The sequence below is a fragment of the Ceratocystis lukuohia genome (genome assembly GCF_044167205.1).
Source record: "Ceratocystis lukuohia strain C4212 chromosome Unknown Supercontig5_pilon, whole genome shotgun sequence".
NCBI classification, from domain to species: domain Eukaryota; kingdom Fungi; phylum Ascomycota; class Sordariomycetes; order Microascales; family Ceratocystidaceae; genus Ceratocystis; species Ceratocystis lukuohia.
In genome coordinates this window covers 359,842-380,520 of record NW_027263524.1, presented here as the reverse complement: position 1 = coordinate 380,520, position 20,679 = coordinate 359,842, and the positions used below count along the sequence as shown (strand labels likewise).

The following is a 20,679-nucleotide window of genomic DNA, read 5'->3' as shown; positions in this document are numbered from 1 at the left end:
ACAAACATATATAACGGCACTGTTCCGATCTCATCTTCCCCTTCTTTTTTTTTTCCCTTCTATTCCAGACTCAATCATCTGTTCTAGATCCATCCCTAGGACAATTTCTTGGTCACATATACTGTCCTCCGATCTGCTTTCTTGTATATTCTACTTACAAGCAAGCTTGTGATCCCTCGGCGTTGATCACTTGCCCTCAGGCCCGTTTCTGGTTTTCATTCTTGCCTTCTTTTCTTCGCTATTCTTACCAACTTCCCCGGATTCTGCTTGGTCTTTGGTTCCCAGGTCAGCAAGACTAAGCTTTGCCCCCTGTTCATAACAAGCCTTCATCATGGCTCTCCACCTAAGTGGTACCAGGTAAGCCTCATCGCAACCCCAAGTCTTCCTTCTTCCCTCAGCCCATGGCTTTGTCTAACACCCACCCCCCACCCCTTCCCCACCATAGTTCCTCGTGAGCGTGTTCGCTTCTCTAGGCTCGTTCCTGTACGGATACGACCTAGGTGTCATCGCTGGCGCAATCGCCTCAGAGTCGTTCAAGACCCGCTTCGGCACCGACCCCGATGAGATCGGTGCTGTAGTTTCAGTATTTACAGGTGGTGCCTTTGTGGGCGCCATGTTCGCTGGATACACTGGTGACAGACTAGGACGTAAGATAACCATTCTGCTTGGAGCTTTGGTCTTCTGTCTTGGCGGTGCGCTGCAGACCGCAGCCACTAACATCGACTATCTCTATTCTGGCCGAGTGCTCGCTGGTGTTGGGTAAGTTTTATTTTTGTTCCCTTACGTATTCAACTATAGCGTCTAACCCTAACCCTTTTCACTGTGTAGTGTTGGTTTCTTGACTATGATCATTCCCTTGTACCAGGCAGAGCTCTGCCACCCCGATATAAGAGGCCGTGTGACTGCCCTGCAACAGTTCATGCTGGGTGTAGGCTCACTTGTAGCAGCTTGGACCTCTTACGGTAAGAAGACTTTGGAATTTGGCTATTCACGCCCTCCATGGCCTTACACATCATTCCGTCATGCTAACTAGCTGCTGATAGGTACCTTCACTGGCTATTCTCCCACTGACGACCGGCAATGGCGGGTCAGTCTTGCTCTTCAAATTGTCCCTGCTGCTATCTTGGCCATGCTCATCCTGCTGTTCCCTGAGTCCCCCCGGTGGCTCCTGGGCAAAGACCGCGATGAGGAGGGTCTCCAGACTCTCGCTCGTCTGCATTCCCAGGGCGACACATCGGACGAATGGGTGCAGGCCGAGTATCAGAAGATCCGTGACTCGATTGCCCATGACCGGGCACATTCGGCCAAGTCTCTGACCGAGCTCTTTACGGATCCATCATGCAGACGGCGGCTGTTTTTGGCTTGTGCCATCCAAGCTAGTGTGCAGATGACGGGTGTGTCAGCAATCCAGTACTTCTCGGTGAGCATCTATGCTAAAATCGGAATTGACGGTGATGATACCCTCAAGTACCAGGCCATCTCGTCTATTATTGCCCTGGTAGCTCAGTTCCTATGCCTTCTGTTTATCGACAGAACTGGCCGACGCTGGCCGCTGATCATAGGCAACCTGGGCAACTGTGTAACCTTTATCATTGCAACCATTCTGTTGGCCGAGTTCCCCCCAGGCAGTTCCTCCGGTGGCGGCGCAGCAGGCTGGGGCTTCATTGTCACTACTTGGGTGTTCAACTTTTCCTTTAGTGCGACATGCGGTCCGTTGTCTTGGATCATCCCGGCCGAAATCTTTGACACCAAGACGCGCGCCAAGGGAGTTGCTATCGCGGCTATGATCAGTTTTGGATTCAACACCATGATAGGACAGACAACGAGTGTGGCGTTGGACGACAACACCGGCATTGGCTGGAAATGGTACATCCTGTTCATTGTGTGCAACTTCACTAACGCCATCTTCTTCTGGGCTGTGCTCCCTGAGACAGTTGGTAGACCCCTCGAGGAGATGCGGTATTTGTTTACCGAAGCTCCGTGGTTTGTACCTGGAATGGATAGCAAGAAATTCCGGTTGGAACAGCGAGAGATTCAGGACCCCGAGAAGAAGGAAGTCGAAGTATCACATCACAGCATTTGAGACGAGGATAAGATGAGAAGTTACCGAGCACAAATCTTGAGATTCGGGACTCGAAATGCGTGGCAACGCTAGAGCAGGCTCGGCTATGGAGGAACATGAGCGTTGATAGCGACCGGCCGGAATAGTTGGCAACGATATTGGTCATCGATAGCTGCAATTCTCATGACTGTTGCACGATAGTAGTGGTGCATAATAATAATAATGACGATAGTAACATCTCGTGTGGAACCAGGACTTTGGTTGAGACTACGTGACGCCGATGATTTATGGCCTCTGTTTTAGAAAGCCTTCTTTTTTGTGATTTAGAGAAGATTGCGTCAAAAGACACAAACTAGAGGCAGCTAACTGCACATCGTGAAAGGCTACCTCGTCTTAGAGCAGTATTTTCTTCCTCGTACCGTAGTCCTCAAGCACGCCATGCTTCTTGTTCCACTGGACTGCAGCTATTGACCACAGTTAACAAGCGCTATAATCACTCACGTTGATGCATATAGATACGTGAGTCTCGTACGTATAGCGATCCTAAAAATGTATGTCGATTCTCTGATTCTAAAAGCTTGATGAAGAAAGGAAGGAAACTCCGAAGCTGACGCTTCATAAGTCTATCTCAGAGCGGGGCCAGGGTCAGATTGTCATGTGACCCTGGACCCTAAAACCTACACGGTAAAGTTCAATCATTTGAATTTGAATTTGAATTTATTTAACGTCTACTGGAATCACTAAGATCAAACGACGCCGGATTGGTTACCGGACAGAATTAACCCTCTGCAGGGCTGACCACAGGTTTTGGGCGAGAGAAGCTCGTATGCTCCCAAGCAAGCTTGTTACTCGTCTTCCACCTGTAGTCGTCAGAGACAAAAGAAAAAAAAAAAAAAAAAAAAAAAAAAAGGAAATCCCCAGATATACCCTAAGCCCAGAAGTAGTGGGGCTAACCCCCAACTTCCCCACAAACATTCGTTTCTCTGAAAAACCTGCCACGCTTCCTGAAGTCGTGAAAATCACGAGAGCAAGACGGCGACGTCCAGTGCAGCCTGGGAAAACCCCCCAAAGAGAGAAAAAACCAAACTGTGTGAGCATCCGAGGGCTCGTGATATATCCTTCCACTTTTCTGGTGGCCGCTGCCTTGCGCGTGTGGATGAGGCGCCAGACAGCCCCCTTTCTAGTGACATGCCACAGTCACCAGTCTATCCGAGGACAGAGGAGCGCAAGAAAGAAAACAAAACAAAAGAAAAAAAAAGGTGCGGACTGTGTGAACTCTCAAAATTCAGTCCTGAGCGTGAAGGTGAACTCCTTGAGTTGGAGTGGTGTTGCGGCGATGAGGAGTTGGCGATCGCAAAAGTTGTCGTGAAAAAGGGGGCGAGTCGACGACGAGGTTATCCTCAAAGTTGGGTAAGTGCGGCCTCAAGGCTCCACAGCTCATTGTCAAGATCCATGACAGAGTCAAAGATGAAGAAAAGAATGAAAGACGCTTATCAGTGTCATAGACGTCGTCCTCCAGCAGCCCGGAAGAAGGGGAGGCACCAGACCTCAAAGGTACCCCCCCGAGGGTTGTAAGAGGGAGAGTTGGTAAAGTTCAATCATTGATGAGCAAAGCCCTAAAAAGCTACATCTAAGAAATAAACTGATACATATAAATACGAGCATTAACATGAAACACCATAAGGAAGAGATACCTGGAAGGCGGCTCCGCTTCAAGCTCGTGGCTAGGAAAGACGCTTTCGTCTTGGAACAAAGAAACGAAATAGTCACAACGCGGTCTGTTACTACCTTTGATCTTCAACTCTCTCTTAAGCTCGTTATTGACAAGTGTACGAATAGAATTTTGTGTTGCTTGACAAACATTTCAGACCTGGCTGATTACGTCTGACCAACTTCTTCTTTTGTCGTACTCAGTCTGTAGAATATCAAGATCAGTCCCATCTTCTTCGCGTTCATCTCTGCGAGGCCGAGTAGTCTCATATGGTGTTCTCTGTTGTAGAATTGCTTGTATTCATTCATCTCTAGTACGTATATCATCTATTTGCAACATCTAACCTCTAAAGGGTTGTTTATGATTTAAGCTCCGCCTCTGCTCCACTGCAAAATTGTGACAACGTCATCCACTGCTTATCGGTATTATATAAACGATGCAAAAGCAATTTGAGCCTTGCAACCAAAAAAACATTCTACTGGGCAATGGTCTGGGATAACATGTCAAAGTATAGCGTATCAGATATCAATGTCAGTAACCTAAGTCAGGGTTACCAAGATTGCTGACCCTGATCCAGTTCGCCCAAACGTTAGGGTTAGCATCAAACATCAAGGGTCTTCTTCCAAGGCCCAAGTGCTCGATCCGGAACATGGTAGCGATGGATATATAAACCGACTGAGATCTGCGTTTCAGACTAGACTTAGACAGATACAGAAAAACTTCAATAATCACTTATTTCTTCTTCTCCTCTTTGCAGGACATTCAGTACGTACTCTTAATATCTACTGTTAGTCACCATTTCTCGACAAGTGGAAGGACACCATAGCTGCAACTCTCATTTGACAAATGCATCGTCAGGGTTTCTTCAGTTAAACCGTTTACTAGTGTGCAAACAGGCCTATGCTATTTAATGATCGATATATGAAGTTAAAATTTCAAAGGTATTATCATATCATCTTCTAGAATTGCAGTGCTCGTTTTTGCTTTCGAGCGTGATTGTGTAAGTGTGTGAGTGACATTCTCATGGGTTTCATCTGCCATGATCTATGAGTCAAGTGTTTCAGCACTGGGGACTAGTAATGTATGGTCATCATGGCTTGATCAGCTCTCAGGGTAAGAAAATTGAACTCAGATCAAGTGTGAAATTGAACCAATAAAGAAACCTCTAAAGACTTCAAGCCGGGCTATAAAAACGGTGTGATTCTTGTGTATTTGTTCATGAATGGAGCAACTGTGTGAATCATTGAGAGATTTGATGCTCGCCATGGCCATTTAATGGGCGACGGTTCCGTAGCACTTGGGGACGTCTTTGCTAAATCCGCATGCAGCAAGAAAGATAATGAAATCCTGAAAACTAGCAACAAAAATATCATGAAGGAGTGGAATTCCATGCTCCTAGTGAGAGGCAACAAAAAAGGTATGACACGTTATGATGCAGTCAGCGACTGGGAGAATATCGACTACAAAAATGACTGACGTAGGTACCTATACAGAAAGTGCGGAAAGACTTCAAAACTCAAAAGTGAACACGTGATTGTGTGGTATTTCAGTCTAGGCCCTAATACCAAATCGAGAACCAGCTGCTCCAGTTATATCTTGAGTAACTACTTGTCGTTGATGGCAGTTACGTGTTCCCCAATCTATACGTGTTTAGATCTCGTTGACTGCCATGCGTCACAACCTCTTCCCTATTCAACTCTTTCTTGTTATCCTGATGATATCGCTCCGCTGTAAACGCGAGATCAACTTTGAATTCAATATTCAGTACAACAATCCAAGGCTCAATCTCGACGTTTCCAAACTCCACCAATACGCACGGTTTTCAAAATGGAGGACATCCCAGAGATTTCTGTTGCCGTGCACATCATCGAACAACTCTCAGACGCACACCAGAAGCTCGTTATTAGCATTATTATGTTGGTCGCGAGATTGCTTGGGAGTGGCGATGGAGAAGGCATTGTCTATGGTTTTAAAACAGCGATGCAGCGATACCACGATAACCGCGTCCAGAGCTGGCCAAAATTCATCGATCGCATTGTGGAAAGAGGATTAATATGGCGGCAGTGGCGACAGATGATGCCTGTTGAACCATTTGGAATAGCCATCGCCATGACAGCGAATTGGGATGTCATCCATGGGCTTCCAGTGGAAAAGCTTGTGAAAAGCTTTGAATGCACCTTCGACATGTGCAGAATGTGTAAGCTTTCGACATTCAAACATTCATATGAAGGGTCATAACAATACTGACATTTTGGATTGCAGGGTTTTGCAAGCCTGTTAGTTCTGCGCAGTTTGCGTCTCTTACTACTCCGGCCACCCCACGTGCAACGAGATCAGGTTACCAGACTACAATCAAGAATGTAAGAATAAGCGATACTCGACTTGCCCTGTTTGCCATGAATACCAGAAATATGTACAGTTGCTTACATCTTCTCATCAGATTCGCCAACGTGACGGAGAGACATGTCTTGTGTCTGGGCTTCAGGAACCGGTCGAAGTGTGCCACATTGTCCCATCGTCAATCAATGGTCAAAAGCTTGCTACATTCAAGGAGTTTGTTAGAGGCTTTTGCCCTGACTTGCTACCTCGAGTTCAGCAGCTTTTCCCTGGCACTGACAGTGATATCGCCGAAAACCTGATGTGCCTCACCCCAACACTCCATGCGTTTTGGGGAGCTGGGTTGTTCGCTTTGGAGCCGGTATCATCTTCTTCTGACTTCGTTACTGTCCGGTTTTGGTGGATGGACGATTTGTTTCGTCAAATTTCAGTCAGATTGCCTCGTCCGGGTCCAGCCTATCGCCAATTCTACTACTCTCACAATGGCCTTGAAATATTGACAGGTGACATTTTGAAGTTTAGATCACATGGACGCATCCCAGCCCCGGATTTTACTCTACTCAAGATCCAGTACTTGATGCAGATCATGGGGGTACTATGCGGGGCTGCCGAGCCAGATGAGGACGAACTGGAAGAGGAAGATGGTGATGTTGATGCTCTGCAGACAGGGTCTCATGACTTGGCAATGCAAGAGGGTGTTTAGAAATCATCCTCTACAGAAGGTCGAGCCCTGGGTAAGCAGGAACACATAGTGCCCAACATGGTTGTAACTAGGGTACATGACGACGAGGATCAAGACAAAAATGGCAAGAGGAAGGTGTCCAGGGCCTTGCGATATCTTTCGCTTAGGGGCAAGCCATCATTTCTACAACGTGGATGAAGTGCATCCGCTTCTGTATATTTTTGGCCTGCTCATACTTGTCTCGTGTAGTTTTTGTTCTCTTCAATCTTTGCAACCTTCTTTGTCTTTGAATACTACTGCAGCTGTCTCTTGAGCTCTCGACAATACTATTTGCCATGCACCTTGATTTACAGTCACCAACGTAAAAATAGGGCAATGGCAATTTTCCATCTCATGAACAGAAATTATGTCCCACTGGCGCAGATTTTGTAACCAAATGTAACATCACTGATTAGCAGCCATCAAGATGCAAGAATCACTAACATTGGATTAATTTGGATAGAAGAAAGTCAGAGCAGTTACAATAATGTTTTCAAAAACATGGCCTGCCAGTCTTTCCCATGAAATCACTAGTCCATCTACAAACCTGCCATTTACGAAGTGGTATGTCAGCCTTTGCCGACGGTGATGATGTCACATCATATTTTAGTGTTCATGACGTCTGTCTTAGTGTTAAAACCTCATGATATCTACCATCTCGTCAGCATTCTACCAAAATTTCATCGGCCGAGTCCTGCGCTATTAACAACTCATCACGTCAGCCCCTCATGATATGATTGGCTTAAGATCAAAAAGCACTAGGTGGAATGCAAATTTGATGCAGGCCAACGCAAATATACACGGATATTCTGACTAGGAATATGTAGTACTTGTGCATCCTGTGCCACAAATGCACAGGATAACGGTATGAACGCTTGATGAAATGTTATGTTGGGCAGAACAAGGGAGTGTGTGATATTTCTCCAGGAACATAGGTCAATTACTGCATTGCCACATTGCTGAGCCTATACTCAAAGACAAGAGGCACTTCCATCGATAATCTAGTGAAGAATCATTGGAATGTCATCATATGAGCCAAAATCTGTGTACGTATTTGCGAGTGATGATGGGATCGAAGATTAGAAGGAGAGCATCAATCAAGACCTGCAAAAGTGCCTATACTAAGGCTGCCATGTAAATTGATGGTCAAAAATGATTGTGTGCTGTCAGTGAACTCCAGTTTGTGTCATCACCAATGGCAAATAGACTCCACAGGGTTTAGTCCATCTTTGGCAACTACTAATTTCCATCTGTTTTTGCGGCTATACATGCAAAATGTAACCTTATCAATCAACATTATTGATCTTCCTGACTCCTATTTTTCTCATCGCCTTCCATGTTCATCCCTCTCTTTCTATTTAGGTCACCTTACTTCGTAGTAAACCTGGGATTGAATTTCAATTTACTGTGTTTACTGTCAAGTGCAATACGACAAGGGTCAACGTCTACATTTCCAAACTCCATCAATACATACGGTTTTCAAAATGGAAAATAACCCACCGCTTTCTGATGCTGTGCGCATCATCAAACAACTCCCAGACGCACACCGGAAGCTCATTATTAGCATTATTATGTTGGTCGCGAGTTTGCTTGGGAGTGGGGATGGAGAAGACATTCTCTATGGCTTTCAAGCAGCAATGCAGCGATACCACGATAACTGTGTCCGGATCTGGCCAAAATTCATCGATCGCATTGCGGAAAGAGGATCAATATGGAAGCAGTGGCGACAGGTGATGCATGTTGAACCGTTTGGAATAGCCATCGCCATGACAGCGAATTGGGATGTCATCCATGGGCTTCCATTGGAACGGCTTGTGAAAAGCTTTGAATGCACCTTCGACATGTGCAGAATGTGTAAGCTTTCGACATTCAAACTTTCATATGAAGGGTCATAACAATACTGACGTCTTGGATTGCAGGGTTTTGCAAGCCCCCTGTTGCTTCTGCTGAGCCTGTGTATAGCTCTACTCCAGCCACTCCACGTGCAAGGAGATCGGGTTACCAGACAACAACCAAAAATGTAAGAATAAGCAATACTCGACTTGCCCTGTCCGTCATGAATACCAACAAGATGTACAGTTTCTGACATCTTCTCATCAGATTCGCCGACGTGACGGAGAGACATGTGTTGTGTCTGGGCTTCAGGAACCGGTCGATGTGTGCCACATTGTCCCATCGTCAATCAATGGTCAAAAGCTTGCTACATTCAAGGAGTTTGTTGGAGGCTTTTGCCCTGACTTGCTACCTCGAGTTCAGCAGCTTTTCCCTGGCACTGACACTGATATCGCCGAAAACCTGATGTGCCTGACTCCAACACTCCATGCGTTTTGGGGAGCTGGGTTGTTTGCTTTGGAGCCAGTGTCATCTTCTTCTGACTTCGTTACTGTCCGGTTTTGGTGGATGGACGATTTGCTTCGTCAAATTTCAGTCAGATTGCCTCGTCTGAGTCTAAGCCATCGCCAATTCTACTACTCTCACAATGGCCTGGAAATATTGACAGGCGACATTTTGAAGTTTAGATCGCATGAAGACACCCCAGCCCCGGACTTTACTCTACTCAAGGTCCAGTATTTGATGCAGATCATGGGAGTACTATGCGGGGCTGCTGAGCCGGACGAGGACGAACAGGAAGAAGACGATGGTGATGTTGATGCTCTACAAACACAGTATGGCGCCCAGGCAATGCAAGACAACAATTAGATATTGTCTTCAAGCATAGCCGAGATCAGGAAGTGGCCAGCGTATCAAACACTAATGTACAGCGCGGCGAGAAAAAGGGCAAAAAAGCCAAGAGAGGGGGGGGTATCGAAAGCATTGCTATATTTTGCTAGCAGGGGTAGGCCATCCCTTGTGCAACGTCAATCGAGTCCTCCTGTCTTTCATTGTTCCTGGATACCCTAGTATGTATGTCATCCGTTTGCAAGATCTAACCTCAACACGTTTATCTATCTTTCAAGCTTAGCCTCTGGCTGGCTGCAAGATTATGATGACGTCATGTAGTCCGTATTTGATTGTACTATGGCTATTCTATAAAGGATGTTGGATGAAGCGAATCATCATGCGTCGTTTGATCTCTGTGATTCCAGTAGACGTTAAATTCAAGTTCAATGTTGCATGAACTACATGGAAGGATGTGTATTGTGGGGAATCTGCCTTCAGTCGGATTAACCCTGGGTAAACCTAAGCCTGAATACTCCAGCTTAGTTGTGCATGATGGAAGAACATAACACTCTTAGAAAAAGAATAGAAAAACAAGCTTCACCAATTCGATCAATCTGTATACCAGCACGGTTCCACGTGCGGTTGTACAGGATCACGAGTGATGGGATAAAATGTCCATGTATAGTGTATGAGATATCAATGTGTCACAATCGGTAACAGGTCATTATTCCTCAACTACTGGAAGGGCACCATGGCTACAATACTCATTTTCCACATTCATCTTGGCTGTTTCTTCGCTTCAACCATTCACTCGTCTGTAAAAAAAAAGGTATAGTATTTCTAGGTCAATGTATGGCGTTGTAATTGCAAAGGTTTTGTGACATCTACTTCTAGAAATCTTGAACTCATTCTTGCCTTTGAGTTTAGTTTTGTGTAACTGTGTGAGTGTCATTTCTCTGCGTTTCATCTCCTCTTGTCCTCAAGACAAATGTTCCAGCACTGGGGACTGGTAATCTAGGGTCATCATGGCTTGATTAGCTCCCAGTGTAAGAATTTTAAACTGAGATTAAGTGTTGCATTGACCAAGCGAAGAAAGTCGTGAAGATGTTGAGCCAGGCTATGGAAAGCTGTGTCATTCTGTCGTACTTTTTCATGCACAGAGCAATGGTGTGAAGTTTTGAAAAAGTTGTTAATTGCCATGGCCAAATAGTGCGTCATGTGTCCCCAGCAAAATTGATCAATTCTCAGGCGTGCCGTTGCCAAATTCGTGTTGAGCAAGGAACATGATGAAACCTTGAAAACTAAAAACGAAAACAAGATGAAGGAGAGTAATTCCATGCTCCCAGTGAAAGTATCGCAATCAACGTGGACTTGGTGACTAGAAGAATATCGTCTGATAAAGTCACTTGCTGGGTCCCCATCCAGAAACTGTGAAAAAGATTCAAAATTTAAACGTCGACATCTGACTTTTTTGTATTTCAGACCAAATAAAGACCCACCAGGTTTGCATATATCTTGAGTAACCACCCGATGTTGACAAGAGTTACGTGGTGGCAGTCTATGAATACATTTAATTCTTTAAGATGCAGGATATCCCAGCACATTCTATTCCAATGGACCGAATCAAGCAACTCCCACACTCACAGCAGAAGCTACTTGTCAGCATTATTATGTTGGTTGTGAGCTTGCTTGGGAGTGGCGATAGCAAAATTGATCAATCCCTGCGCATGGCATGCCAAACCCATACAGAGCAAGAAAGATGTCGAAATCCTGAAAACTAACAACAAACATGTCATGAAGGAGTGGAACTTCATGCTCTCCAGAGGAGGCAACAAAAGAAGTATGACATGCGACGATGGACTTGGCGACTGGGAGAATATCGCCTACAGAAATTACTGACATCGGTACCTATACGGAAAGTGCGAAAAGTCTTCAACACTAAAGAGTCAACACGTGATTGTGTGGTATTTCAGTCTAGGCCCTAATACCAAATCGAGAACCAGCAGCTCCAGTTATATCTTCAGTAACTGCCTGATGTTGACAAGAGTTACGTGGTCTCCAGTGTATACTTGTTTAGAACCTGGCCTTCTCCCACGCTTCAGATCTTGTTTCAAACTCAACTTTCTCTTCCTTTCCCGATATCTCACCTAATGGTAAATCTGGGATCGACTTTCAACTTACCATTTGATTCAACAATCCAAGTCCCAGTTTTGACATTCCAGCAGTCTATCAATACATTTAATTCTTCAAGATGGAAGACATCCCAGCACATTCTATTCCAATGCACCAAATCGAACAACTCCCACACTCACAGCAGAAGCTACTTGTCAGCATTATTATGTTGGTATTGGGGTTCTTTCAGAGTTGCAGCGGAGTTAGAATTGTCTGTCATTTTGAAAGAGCTATGCGGCGTTGTCGAGATAGACTCGAGCGGAGGTGGCCGATGTTTATCGATAATATTTTGGAACGCGAAACTTTATGGGAGAGCTGGAAAGATATAGGGAATGTCGAACCATTTGGAATAGCCATCGCCATGACAGCGAATTGGGATGTCATCCATGGGCTTCCAGTGGAAAAGCTTGTGAAAAGCTTTAGTTGCACCTTCGACATGTGCAGAGTGTGTAAGCTTTCGACATTCAAACATTCATATGAAGGGTCATAACAATACTGACATCTTGGATTGCAGGGTTTTGCAAGCCTGTTAGTTCTGCGCAGTTTGTATCTCTTACTACTCCGGCCACCCCACGTGCAACGAGATCAGGTTACCAGACAACAATCAAGAATGTAAGAATAAGCGATACTCGACTTGCCCTGTTTGCCATGAATACCAGAAATATGTACAGTTGCTTACATCTTCTCATCAGATTCGCCAACGTGACGGAGAGACATGTGTTGTGTCTGGGCTTCAGGAACCGGTCGAAGTGTGTCACATTGTCCCCTCGTCTATCAATGGTCAAAAGCTTGCTACATTCAAGGAGTTTGTTAGAGGCTTTTGCCCTGACTTGCTACCTCGAGTTCAGCAGCTTTTCCCTGGCACTGACACTGATATCGCCGAAAACCTGATGTGCCTGACTCCAACACTCCATGCGTTTTGGGGAGCTGGGTTGTTTGCTTTGGAGCCGGTATCATCTTCTTCTGACTTCGTTACTGTCCGGTTTTGGTGGATGGACGATTTGTTTCGTCAAATTTCAGTCAGATTGCCTCGTCCGGGTCCAGCCTATCGCCAATTCTACTACTCTCACAATGGCCTGGAAATATTGACAGGTGACATTTTGAAGTTTAGATCACATGGACGCATCCCAGCCCCGGATTTTACTCTACTCAAGGTCCAGTACTTGATGCAGATCATGGGGGTACTATGCGGGGCTGCTGAGCCAGATGAGGACGAACTGGAAGAGGAAGATGGTGATGTTGATGCTCTGCAGACAGGGTCTCATGACTTGGCAATGCAAGAGGGTGTTTAGAAATCATCCTCTACAGAAGGTCGAGCCCTGGGTAAGCAGGAACACATAGTGCCCAACATGGTTGTAACTAGGGTACATGACGACGAGGATCAAGACAAAAACGGCAAGAGGAAGGTGTCCAGGGCCTTGCGATATCTTTCGCTTAGGGGCAAGCCATCATTTCTACAACGTGGATGAAGTGCATCCGCTTCTGTATATTTTTGGCCTGCTCATACTTGTCTCGTGTAGTTTTTGTTCTCTTCAATCTTTGCAACCTTCTTTGTCTTTGAATACTACTGCAGCTGTCTCTTGAGCTCTCGACAATACTATTTGCCATGCACCTTGATTAACAGTCACTAACGTAAAAATAGGGCAATGGCAATTTTCCATCTCATGAACAGAAATTATGTCCCACTAGCGCAGATTTTGTAACCAAATGTAACATCACTGATTAGCAGCCATCAAGATGCAAGAATCACTAACATTGGATTAATTTGGATAGAAAGAAAGTCAGAGCAGTTACAATAATGTTTTCAAACCCATGGCATGCCAGTCTTTCCCATGAAATCACTAGTCCATCTACAAACCTGCCATTTACGAAGAGGTATGTCAGCCTTTGCCGACAGTGATGATGGTACATTACAATTTAGTCTTTATGACGACTGTCTTAGTGTTAAAACCTCATGAAATCTACCACCCCGTTAGCATTCTACCAAAATTTCATCGGTCGAGTCCTGCACTATTAACAACTCATCACGTCAGCCCATCATGATATGATCGGCTTAAGATCAAAAAGCAATAGCTGGAATGCAAATTAATGGAGGCCAATGCAAAGAGACATGGATATTCCGACTGGGAATATGTAGTACTTGTGCATCCAGTGCTACAAATGCACAGCATAACGGTATGGACGCTTGATTACATGTTGTGTTGGGCAGAGCTAGAGTGTGTGTGATATTTCTCCAGGAACATAGGTCACTTACTGCATTGCCATAGTGCTGGGCCTATACTCAAAAACAAGAGGCAATTCCATCGATAATCTGATGAAGAATAATTGGAGTCTTATGATATGAGTCACAATCTGTGTACGTACTTGCGAGTGATGATAGGATGAAAGATTAAAAGGAGAGCATCAATCAAGACCTGCAAAAGTGCCTACACTAAGGCTGCCATGTAAATTGATGGTCAAAAATGATTCTGTGCTCTCGGTGAACTCCAGTGTGTGTCATCGCCAATGGCAAATTACAGACTCCACATGGTTTAGTCTATGTTTGGCAACTACTAGTTTCAATCTGTTCTTGTGGCTATACATGCAATATGTAACCTTATCAATCGTCATTACTGATCTTCCCGACTCCTATGTTTCTCATCTCCTTCCATGTTCATCCCTCTCTTTCTATGTCGATCACCTTACTTCGCAGTAAACCTGAGATTGAATTTCAATTTACTGTATTTACTGTCAAGTACAACACTCCAAGGGTCAACATCTACGTTTCCAAACTCCATCAATACATACGGTTTTCAAAATGGAGGATATCCCGGAACTTTCTGTTGCCGTGCACATCATCGAACAACTCTCAGACGCACACCGGAAGCTCATTATTAGCATTATTATGTTGGTCGCGAGCTTGCTTGGGAGTGGCGATGGAGAAGGCATTGTCTATGGTTTTAAAACAGCGATGCAGCGATACCACAATAACCGTGTCCAGAGCTGGCCAAAATTCATCGATCGCATTGCGGAAAGAGGATCAATATGGAAGCAGTGGCGACAGGTGATGCATGTTGAACCGTTTGGAATAGCCATCGCCATGACAGCGAATTGGGATGTCATCTTTGGGCTTCCAGTGGAAAAGCTTGTGAAAAGCTTTAGTTGCACCTTCAACATGTGCAGAATATGTAAGCTTTCGACATTCAAACTTTCATATGAAGGGTCATAACAATACTGACGTCTTGGATTGCAGGGTTTTGCAAGCCCCCTGTTGCTTCTGCTGAGCCTGTGTATAGCTCTACTCCGGCCACCCCACGTGCAACAAGATCTGGTTATCAGAGTTTAATCAACGAGGTGAGAAAAAGCGATGTTCTGCGCACTCTGTTTGCCACAACCACAATTGACATGTACAATTGCTAACATCTTCTCATCAGATTCGCCAACGTGACGGACAGACATGTATTGTGTCTGGGCTTCAGGAACCGGTCGAAGTGTGTCACATTGTCCCCTCGTCTATCAATGGTCAAAAGCTTGCTACATTCAAGGACTTTGTTGGAGGCTTTTGCCCTGACTTGCTACCTCGAGTTCAGCAGCTTTTCCCTGGCACTGACACTGACATCGCCGAAAATCTGATGTGCCTCACTCCAACACTCCATGCGTTTTGGGGAGCTGGGTTGTTTGCTTTGGAGCCGGTATCATCTTCTTCTTACTTCGTTACGGTTCGATTTTGGTGGATGTACGACTTGCTTCGTCAAATTTCAGTCAACTTGCCTCGTCTGGGTCCAGCCTATCGCCAATTCTACTACTCTCACAATGGCCTGGAAATATTGACAGGTGACATTTTGAAGTTTAGATCACGTGGACGCATCCCAGCCCCGGATTTTACTCTACTCAAGATCCAGTATTTGATGCAGATCATGGGAGTACTATGTGGAGCTGCTGAGCCAGACGAGGACGAACAGGAAGAAGATGGTGATTTTGAGGGTGTGCAAACACGGTATGACAGCTTCAAAACGTAGCAGAATGTTCATAGATCATCTACCAGAGCTGGAGCTTCGCCCGGGCATCATCAGGCGGTTACCCAACTCATCCACTACTAATGCAGGTCACGGAGCGAATGAAGGATTGTAGGGCAAGAGGAAGGCGTCGTTGATTTTCCAATATCTTTATCCCGGAGGCAATCCATCAGTCCTGCAACGTGTATTAAGGAGACCGTCATTTCGGATCGTTGGGGCCTCTTAAAGCACAAGATATTCACTTTATCATTTTATCTTCCGCACTTGATTTGTGCCATACTTGGTCTATTGGGGTCTTATTCATTGCCCTAATAATTTCAAATACAGCATCGTTTCAACGTGCTCTCGCCAACGCACAATTCAGGACATCGTGACTTTGGAGGACTGTTGTCACAGACGTAAGGCTAAGGTCAGGATCCTTACGCACCCCAAAGTCTCCACACCAAGATATATAGGAACAATGCCTAAAGACGCAATGGGAAGACAACCCTATAAATGGCCAGGCAGGTTCACCTGGTAAGAAGATGCGACAAACACCCCTAGCAAACGTCTTTATCAACTCCCTTGTTTCTGGATTCCTATTTCAAGTTACACCCACTAGCTCTAATTGAAGTTTGTAGGTTTTAGGGTTGTGTGCCTTAGGGTCCAGGGTCACACATGACAGTCGGACCCTGACCCCGCCCTGAGATAGACTTACGAAGCGCCAGCTTCGGAAGTCTGTCACAGAGTATGCTTCCTTCTTCATCAAGCTTTGAGAATTATAAGAATCGACATACATTTTTAGGATAGCTATTCATACGAGACTCACGTATCTATATGCATCAACGTGAGTGATTATAGCGCTTGTTTACTGTGGTCAATAGCTGCAGCGTTACAACTGCCGTATCATAGACGCAGGCGTAACACCCAGAACAGGTAAAATTATTTAACACCGCCTGTTTGGAGGAAACTACTACGGTTCATGATACCTTTTATCTAGCGAAGGGAGATCGCTTTCAAGGCTTCGTTCCTCCATCTTCTTGCTGCCGTCAGTGGTATTGTTGCCACTAGAACCAGGAGGTAATCGCTCTCGCAACCCGCTTTGGCCAGCTGATCGACTGATTCATTGCCCAGGACTTCAAAGTGTGCTTGGGCCCAGTGCACCTTGCGGGCTGGCCTTTCCAGGGTCAGGTTGTCGGATCCACCTTGCCATCTTGCGAGGACACAACGGATCTCGTCTATCGCAAGCTGCAAAGTGCCCGGTTTCTGCATGTTCCGGCCGATCCGTTTTACCACTCCCAAATTGTCGACACCCAGATTCAGGCCTTCTGTTTGTGGGAGGGAGACTTCAGTAGCAGCTCTAACTGCCTTAAGGGCAGCAATGGCTTCTGCATCCGCCACTTCCCTGTGTCTGCCGGGATTCTGTGTGGCGGATCTCTGCATGAGCTATCAAGTACTAGGCTTTTCTACTAACTATCCATGTGCTTTACAAGTCCCAAGTTCTCCATATGCGGACTTGGCCCGTCTGCTTGTATGGAACGATTTACGTTCAACTAGGGTAGAAATCGCAACAAGATGCACAGATTCTCTGCCTCTGCCACGCGAGCTGCTGTCCTGTGCTAGTTCTTGATTCTTGCCTCCGTAGTAGGTAGTCCGGCCTGCCCAAATGTATCCATTGATGTTGCATGAACCATCTTAGTAGGTCCAAATCGTGTCTTGCTATTCTTTGTTGAGCAAGTCTGGATGTTGAATGATGAGATCAGGAAAACTAAAACGAAAATATCATGAGGGACTAGAGTGTGATATTGCCAGTAACTGTCTATGAACAAACTGTGACAGATGATGACGGATTTAGCCACTGGCAGAATATCGTCGACAAAAATGACTCACAAAAGTCCCTCCGCAGAAATTGCCAAAAGGCACCAATACCAAACAATCAACACGTGGTTTTATGGTATTGCAGTGTTGGTCCTAACGCCAAATTAACAGTCACAGGCTTAGGCCCTAATACCAAATCGAGGAGCACCAGCTTCAGTAATTACTTGAGTAACTGCCTGACGTTGATGGCAGTTACGTGTTCCTCAATGTATACGTGTTTGTATCTTGCTGACTCCTATGCTTCACAACCTCTTCCCTATTCAACTCTTTCTTGTTATCCTGATCATATCGCTCCGCTGTAAACACGAGATCAACTTTGAATTCAATATTCAGTACAACAATCCAAGGCTGAATCTCGACGTTTCCAAACTTCACCAATACGCATGGTTTTCAAAATGGAGGACATCCCAGAGCTTTCTGTTGCCGTGCACATCATCGAACAACTCTCAGACGCACACCGGAAGCTCGTTATTAGCATTATTATGTTGGTCGCGAGCTTGCTTGGGAGTGGCGATGGAGAAGACATTGTCTATGGCTTTCAGGCAGCGATGCAGCGATACCACAATAACCGCGTCCAGAGCTGGCCAAAATTCATCGATCACATTGCGGAAAGAGGATCAATATGGATGAAGTGGGAGCGGATGATGCCTGTTGAACCATTTGGAATAGCCATCGCCATGACAGCGAATTGGGATGTCATCCATGGACTTCCATTGGAACGGCTTGTGAAAAGCTTTGAATGCACCTTCGACATGTGCAGAATGTGTAAGCTTTCGACATTCAAACTTTCATATGAAGGGTCATAACAATACTGACATCTTGGATTGCAGGGTTTTGGAAGCCTGTTAGTTCTGCGCAGTTTGCATCTCTTACTACTCCGGCCACCCCACGTGCAACGAGATCAGGTTACCAGACTACAATCAAGAATGTAAGAATAAGCAATACTCAACTTGCCCTGTTTGCCATGAATACCAAAAATATGTACAGTTGCTTACATCTTCTCATCAGATTCGCCAACGTGACGGAGAGATATGTCTTGTGTCTAGGCTTCAGGAACCTGTCGAAGTGTGCCACATTGTCCGCTCGTCAATCATTGGTCAAAAGCTTGCTATATTCAAGGAGTTTGTTGGAGGCTTTTGCCCTGACTTGCTACCTCGAGTTCAGCAGCTTTTCCCTGGCACTGACACTGATATCGCCGAAAACCTGATGTGCCTCACTCCAACACTCCATGCGTTTTGGGGAGCTGGGCTGTTTGCTTTGGAGCCAGTGTCATCTTCTTCTGACTTCGTTACTGTCCGGTTTTGGTGGATGGACGATTTGCTTCGTCAAATTTCAGTCAGATTGCCTCGTCTGAGTCTAAGCCATCGCCAATTCTACTACTCTCACAATGGCCTGCAAATATTGACAGGCGACATTTTGAAGTTTAGATCACGTGGACGCATCCCAGCCCCGGACTTTACTGTACTCAAGGTCCAGTATTTGATGCAAATCATGGGAGTACTATGCGGGGCTGCTGAGCCGGACGAGGACGAACAGGAAGAAGACAATGGTGATGTTGATGCTCTACAAACACAGTATGGCGCCCAGGCAATGCAAGACAACAATTAGATTATGTCTTCAAGCATAGCCGAGGCCAGGAAGTGGCCAGCATATCAAACACTAATGTACATCGCGGCGAGAAACAGGGCAAAAAAGCCATGAGGGGGGGGGGGTATCGAAAGCATTGCTATATTTTGCTAGCAGGGGTAGGCCATCCCTTGTGCAACGTCAATCGAGTCCTGTCTTTCATTGTTCCTGGATACCCTAGTACGTATGTCATCCGTTTGCAAGATCTAACCTCTACACGTTTATCTATGTTTCAAGCTTAGCCTCCGGCTGGCTGCAATATTATGATGACGTCATGTACTCCGTATTTGATTGTACTATGGCTATTGTATAAAGGATGTTGGATGAAATGTTGGATGAAGCGAACCATTATGCATTGTTTGATCTTTGTGATTCCAGTAGACATTAAATTCAAGTTCAATGTTAGATGAACTGTTGAAAAGACCTAACACTTTTGTTCTTTATTGACTCTATAAATGTGAGGGAGCGAATCAAACTAATGGATGTATTGGCATAAGAACAGAAACAATCGTTGAAGAAGCAAGAACTATCTAATACTACAGTTGATGGAGGGTTCTACGCTACTTTATACTGATGGAACGGGGGACTACTTCTTGCTGAAGGTGTAGACCACCGGGACCATTCCGGGGGATAGTCTGAGAGAGGCCTTAATGAATAGGCTGTTTCCGGTGATTGCGTCCAAGACATGTTCCAATGGATAGGCCGTTTCCGGGGGATTGCGTCTAGGGAGAAGGCCCTAGGCAAAGCCTCTATGGGTTGCAAACCCTAACATAGTGTGCCACGCAACATTCTTGCCTCTGAGTGTAGGTTTGTGTAACTGTGTGAGTGTCATTTCTGTGGGTTTCATCTCCCATTGTCCTCAAGTCAAATGTTCCAGCACTGGGGACTAGTAATCTAGGGCCATCATGGCTTGATCAGCTCCAAGTGAAAGAATTTTAAACCGAGATTAAGTGTTGCATTGACCAAGCGAAGAATATTGTGAAGATGCTGAGCCAGGCTATGAAAAGCTGTGTCATTCTTTTGTGTTTTTTCATGCACAGAGCAACAGTGTGAACTTTTGAAAAAGTTGTTATTTGCCACAGCGACATAATGCATCATGTTTCCCCGGCAAAATTGATCAATTCCCAGGCATGCCTTTGCCAAATCCGTGTTGAGCAAGGAACATGATGAAACGTTGAAAACTAAAAACGAAAAATAAGATGAATGAGTGGAATTCCATGCTCCCAGTCAGAGTCAACAGACAAAGTATCACAATCACCATAGACTTAGCGACTAGAAGAAAATCGTCTAATAATATCACTTACTGGGTCACTACCTGGAAACTGCTAAAAAGCTTCAAAACTTAAATGTCGACATGTGACTTTTTTGGATTTCAGACCAAATAAAGACCCACCAGCTTTGCATATATATCTTGAGTAACTACCCAATCCTGAGAAGAGTTACCTGTTCTCCAATCTTTGCATCATCACAACCTTGTCTACTCCTACGATTGGGATCTTGTTTCATATTCAACTTTCTCTTGGTTTCTGGATCGACT

At 45.2% G+C, this 20,679-nt stretch overlaps 7 protein-coding genes across 7 annotated transcripts; 6 read left to right on the top strand and 1 right to left on the bottom strand.

Moving 5' to 3' along the window:
• Nucleotides 1–331: 331 nt before the first annotated feature.
• Nucleotides 332–2,083, top strand: HOO65_050105 (High-affinity glucose transporter; the record flags this gene model as incomplete). Its single annotated transcript, XM_071003300.1, has 4 exons — nucleotides 332–350; nucleotides 474–759; nucleotides 829–962; nucleotides 1,044–2,083. The coding sequence occupies 4 exons, from the start codon at nucleotides 332–334 to the stop codon at nucleotides 2,081–2,083; spliced, it is 1,479 nt and encodes a 492-aa protein (XP_070858164.1).
• A 3,517-nt stretch (nucleotides 2,084–5,600) lies between these two features.
• On the top strand, nucleotides 5,601–6,813 carry HOO65_050104 (uncharacterized protein; the record flags this gene model as incomplete). Its single annotated transcript, XM_071003429.1, has 3 exons — nucleotides 5,601–5,970; nucleotides 6,036–6,133; nucleotides 6,193–6,813. 3 exons carry the CDS (start codon nucleotides 5,601–5,603, stop codon nucleotides 6,811–6,813), a joined length of 1,089 nt encoding a protein of 362 aa, XP_070858163.1.
• A 1,502-nt stretch (nucleotides 6,814–8,315) lies between these two features.
• HOO65_050103 (uncharacterized protein) lies at nucleotides 8,316–9,531 on the top strand (the record flags this gene model as incomplete). The annotated part of the gene is made up of 3 exons (XM_071003424.1): nucleotides 8,316–8,685; nucleotides 8,751–8,851; nucleotides 8,911–9,531. 3 exons carry the CDS (start codon nucleotides 8,316–8,318, stop codon nucleotides 9,529–9,531), a joined length of 1,092 nt encoding a protein of 363 aa, XP_070858162.1.
• Nucleotides 9,532–12,025: 2,494 nt separating this feature from the next.
• Nucleotides 12,026–12,956, top strand: HOO65_050102 (uncharacterized protein; the record flags this gene model as incomplete). The annotated part of the gene is made up of 3 exons (XM_071003491.1): nucleotides 12,026–12,113; nucleotides 12,179–12,276; nucleotides 12,336–12,956. 3 exons carry the CDS (start codon nucleotides 12,026–12,028, stop codon nucleotides 12,954–12,956), a joined length of 807 nt encoding a protein of 268 aa, XP_070858161.1.
• Nucleotides 12,957–14,461: 1,505 nt separating this feature from the next.
• Nucleotides 14,462–15,662, top strand: HOO65_050101 (uncharacterized protein; the record flags this gene model as incomplete). The annotated part of the gene is made up of 3 exons (XM_071003434.1): nucleotides 14,462–14,831; nucleotides 14,897–14,997; nucleotides 15,078–15,662. The coding sequence occupies 3 exons, from the start codon at nucleotides 14,462–14,464 to the stop codon at nucleotides 15,660–15,662; spliced, it is 1,056 nt and encodes a 351-aa protein (XP_070858160.1).
• A 972-nt stretch (nucleotides 15,663–16,634) lies between these two features.
• HOO65_050100 (putative double-stranded RNA/RNA-DNA hybrid binding protein) lies at nucleotides 16,635–17,081 on the bottom strand (the record flags this gene model as incomplete). The annotated part of the gene is made up of 1 exon (XM_071000781.1): nucleotides 16,635–17,081. The coding sequence occupies one exon, from the start codon at nucleotides 17,079–17,081 to the stop codon at nucleotides 16,635–16,637; it is 447 nt and encodes a 148-aa protein (XP_070858159.1).
• An 830-nt stretch (nucleotides 17,082–17,911) lies between these two features.
• Nucleotides 17,912–19,124, top strand: HOO65_050099 (uncharacterized protein; the record flags this gene model as incomplete). The annotated part of the gene is made up of 3 exons (XM_071003428.1): nucleotides 17,912–18,281; nucleotides 18,347–18,444; nucleotides 18,504–19,124. 3 exons carry the CDS (start codon nucleotides 17,912–17,914, stop codon nucleotides 19,122–19,124), a joined length of 1,089 nt encoding a protein of 362 aa, XP_070858158.1.
• Nucleotides 19,125–20,679: the final 1,555 nt, after the last annotated feature.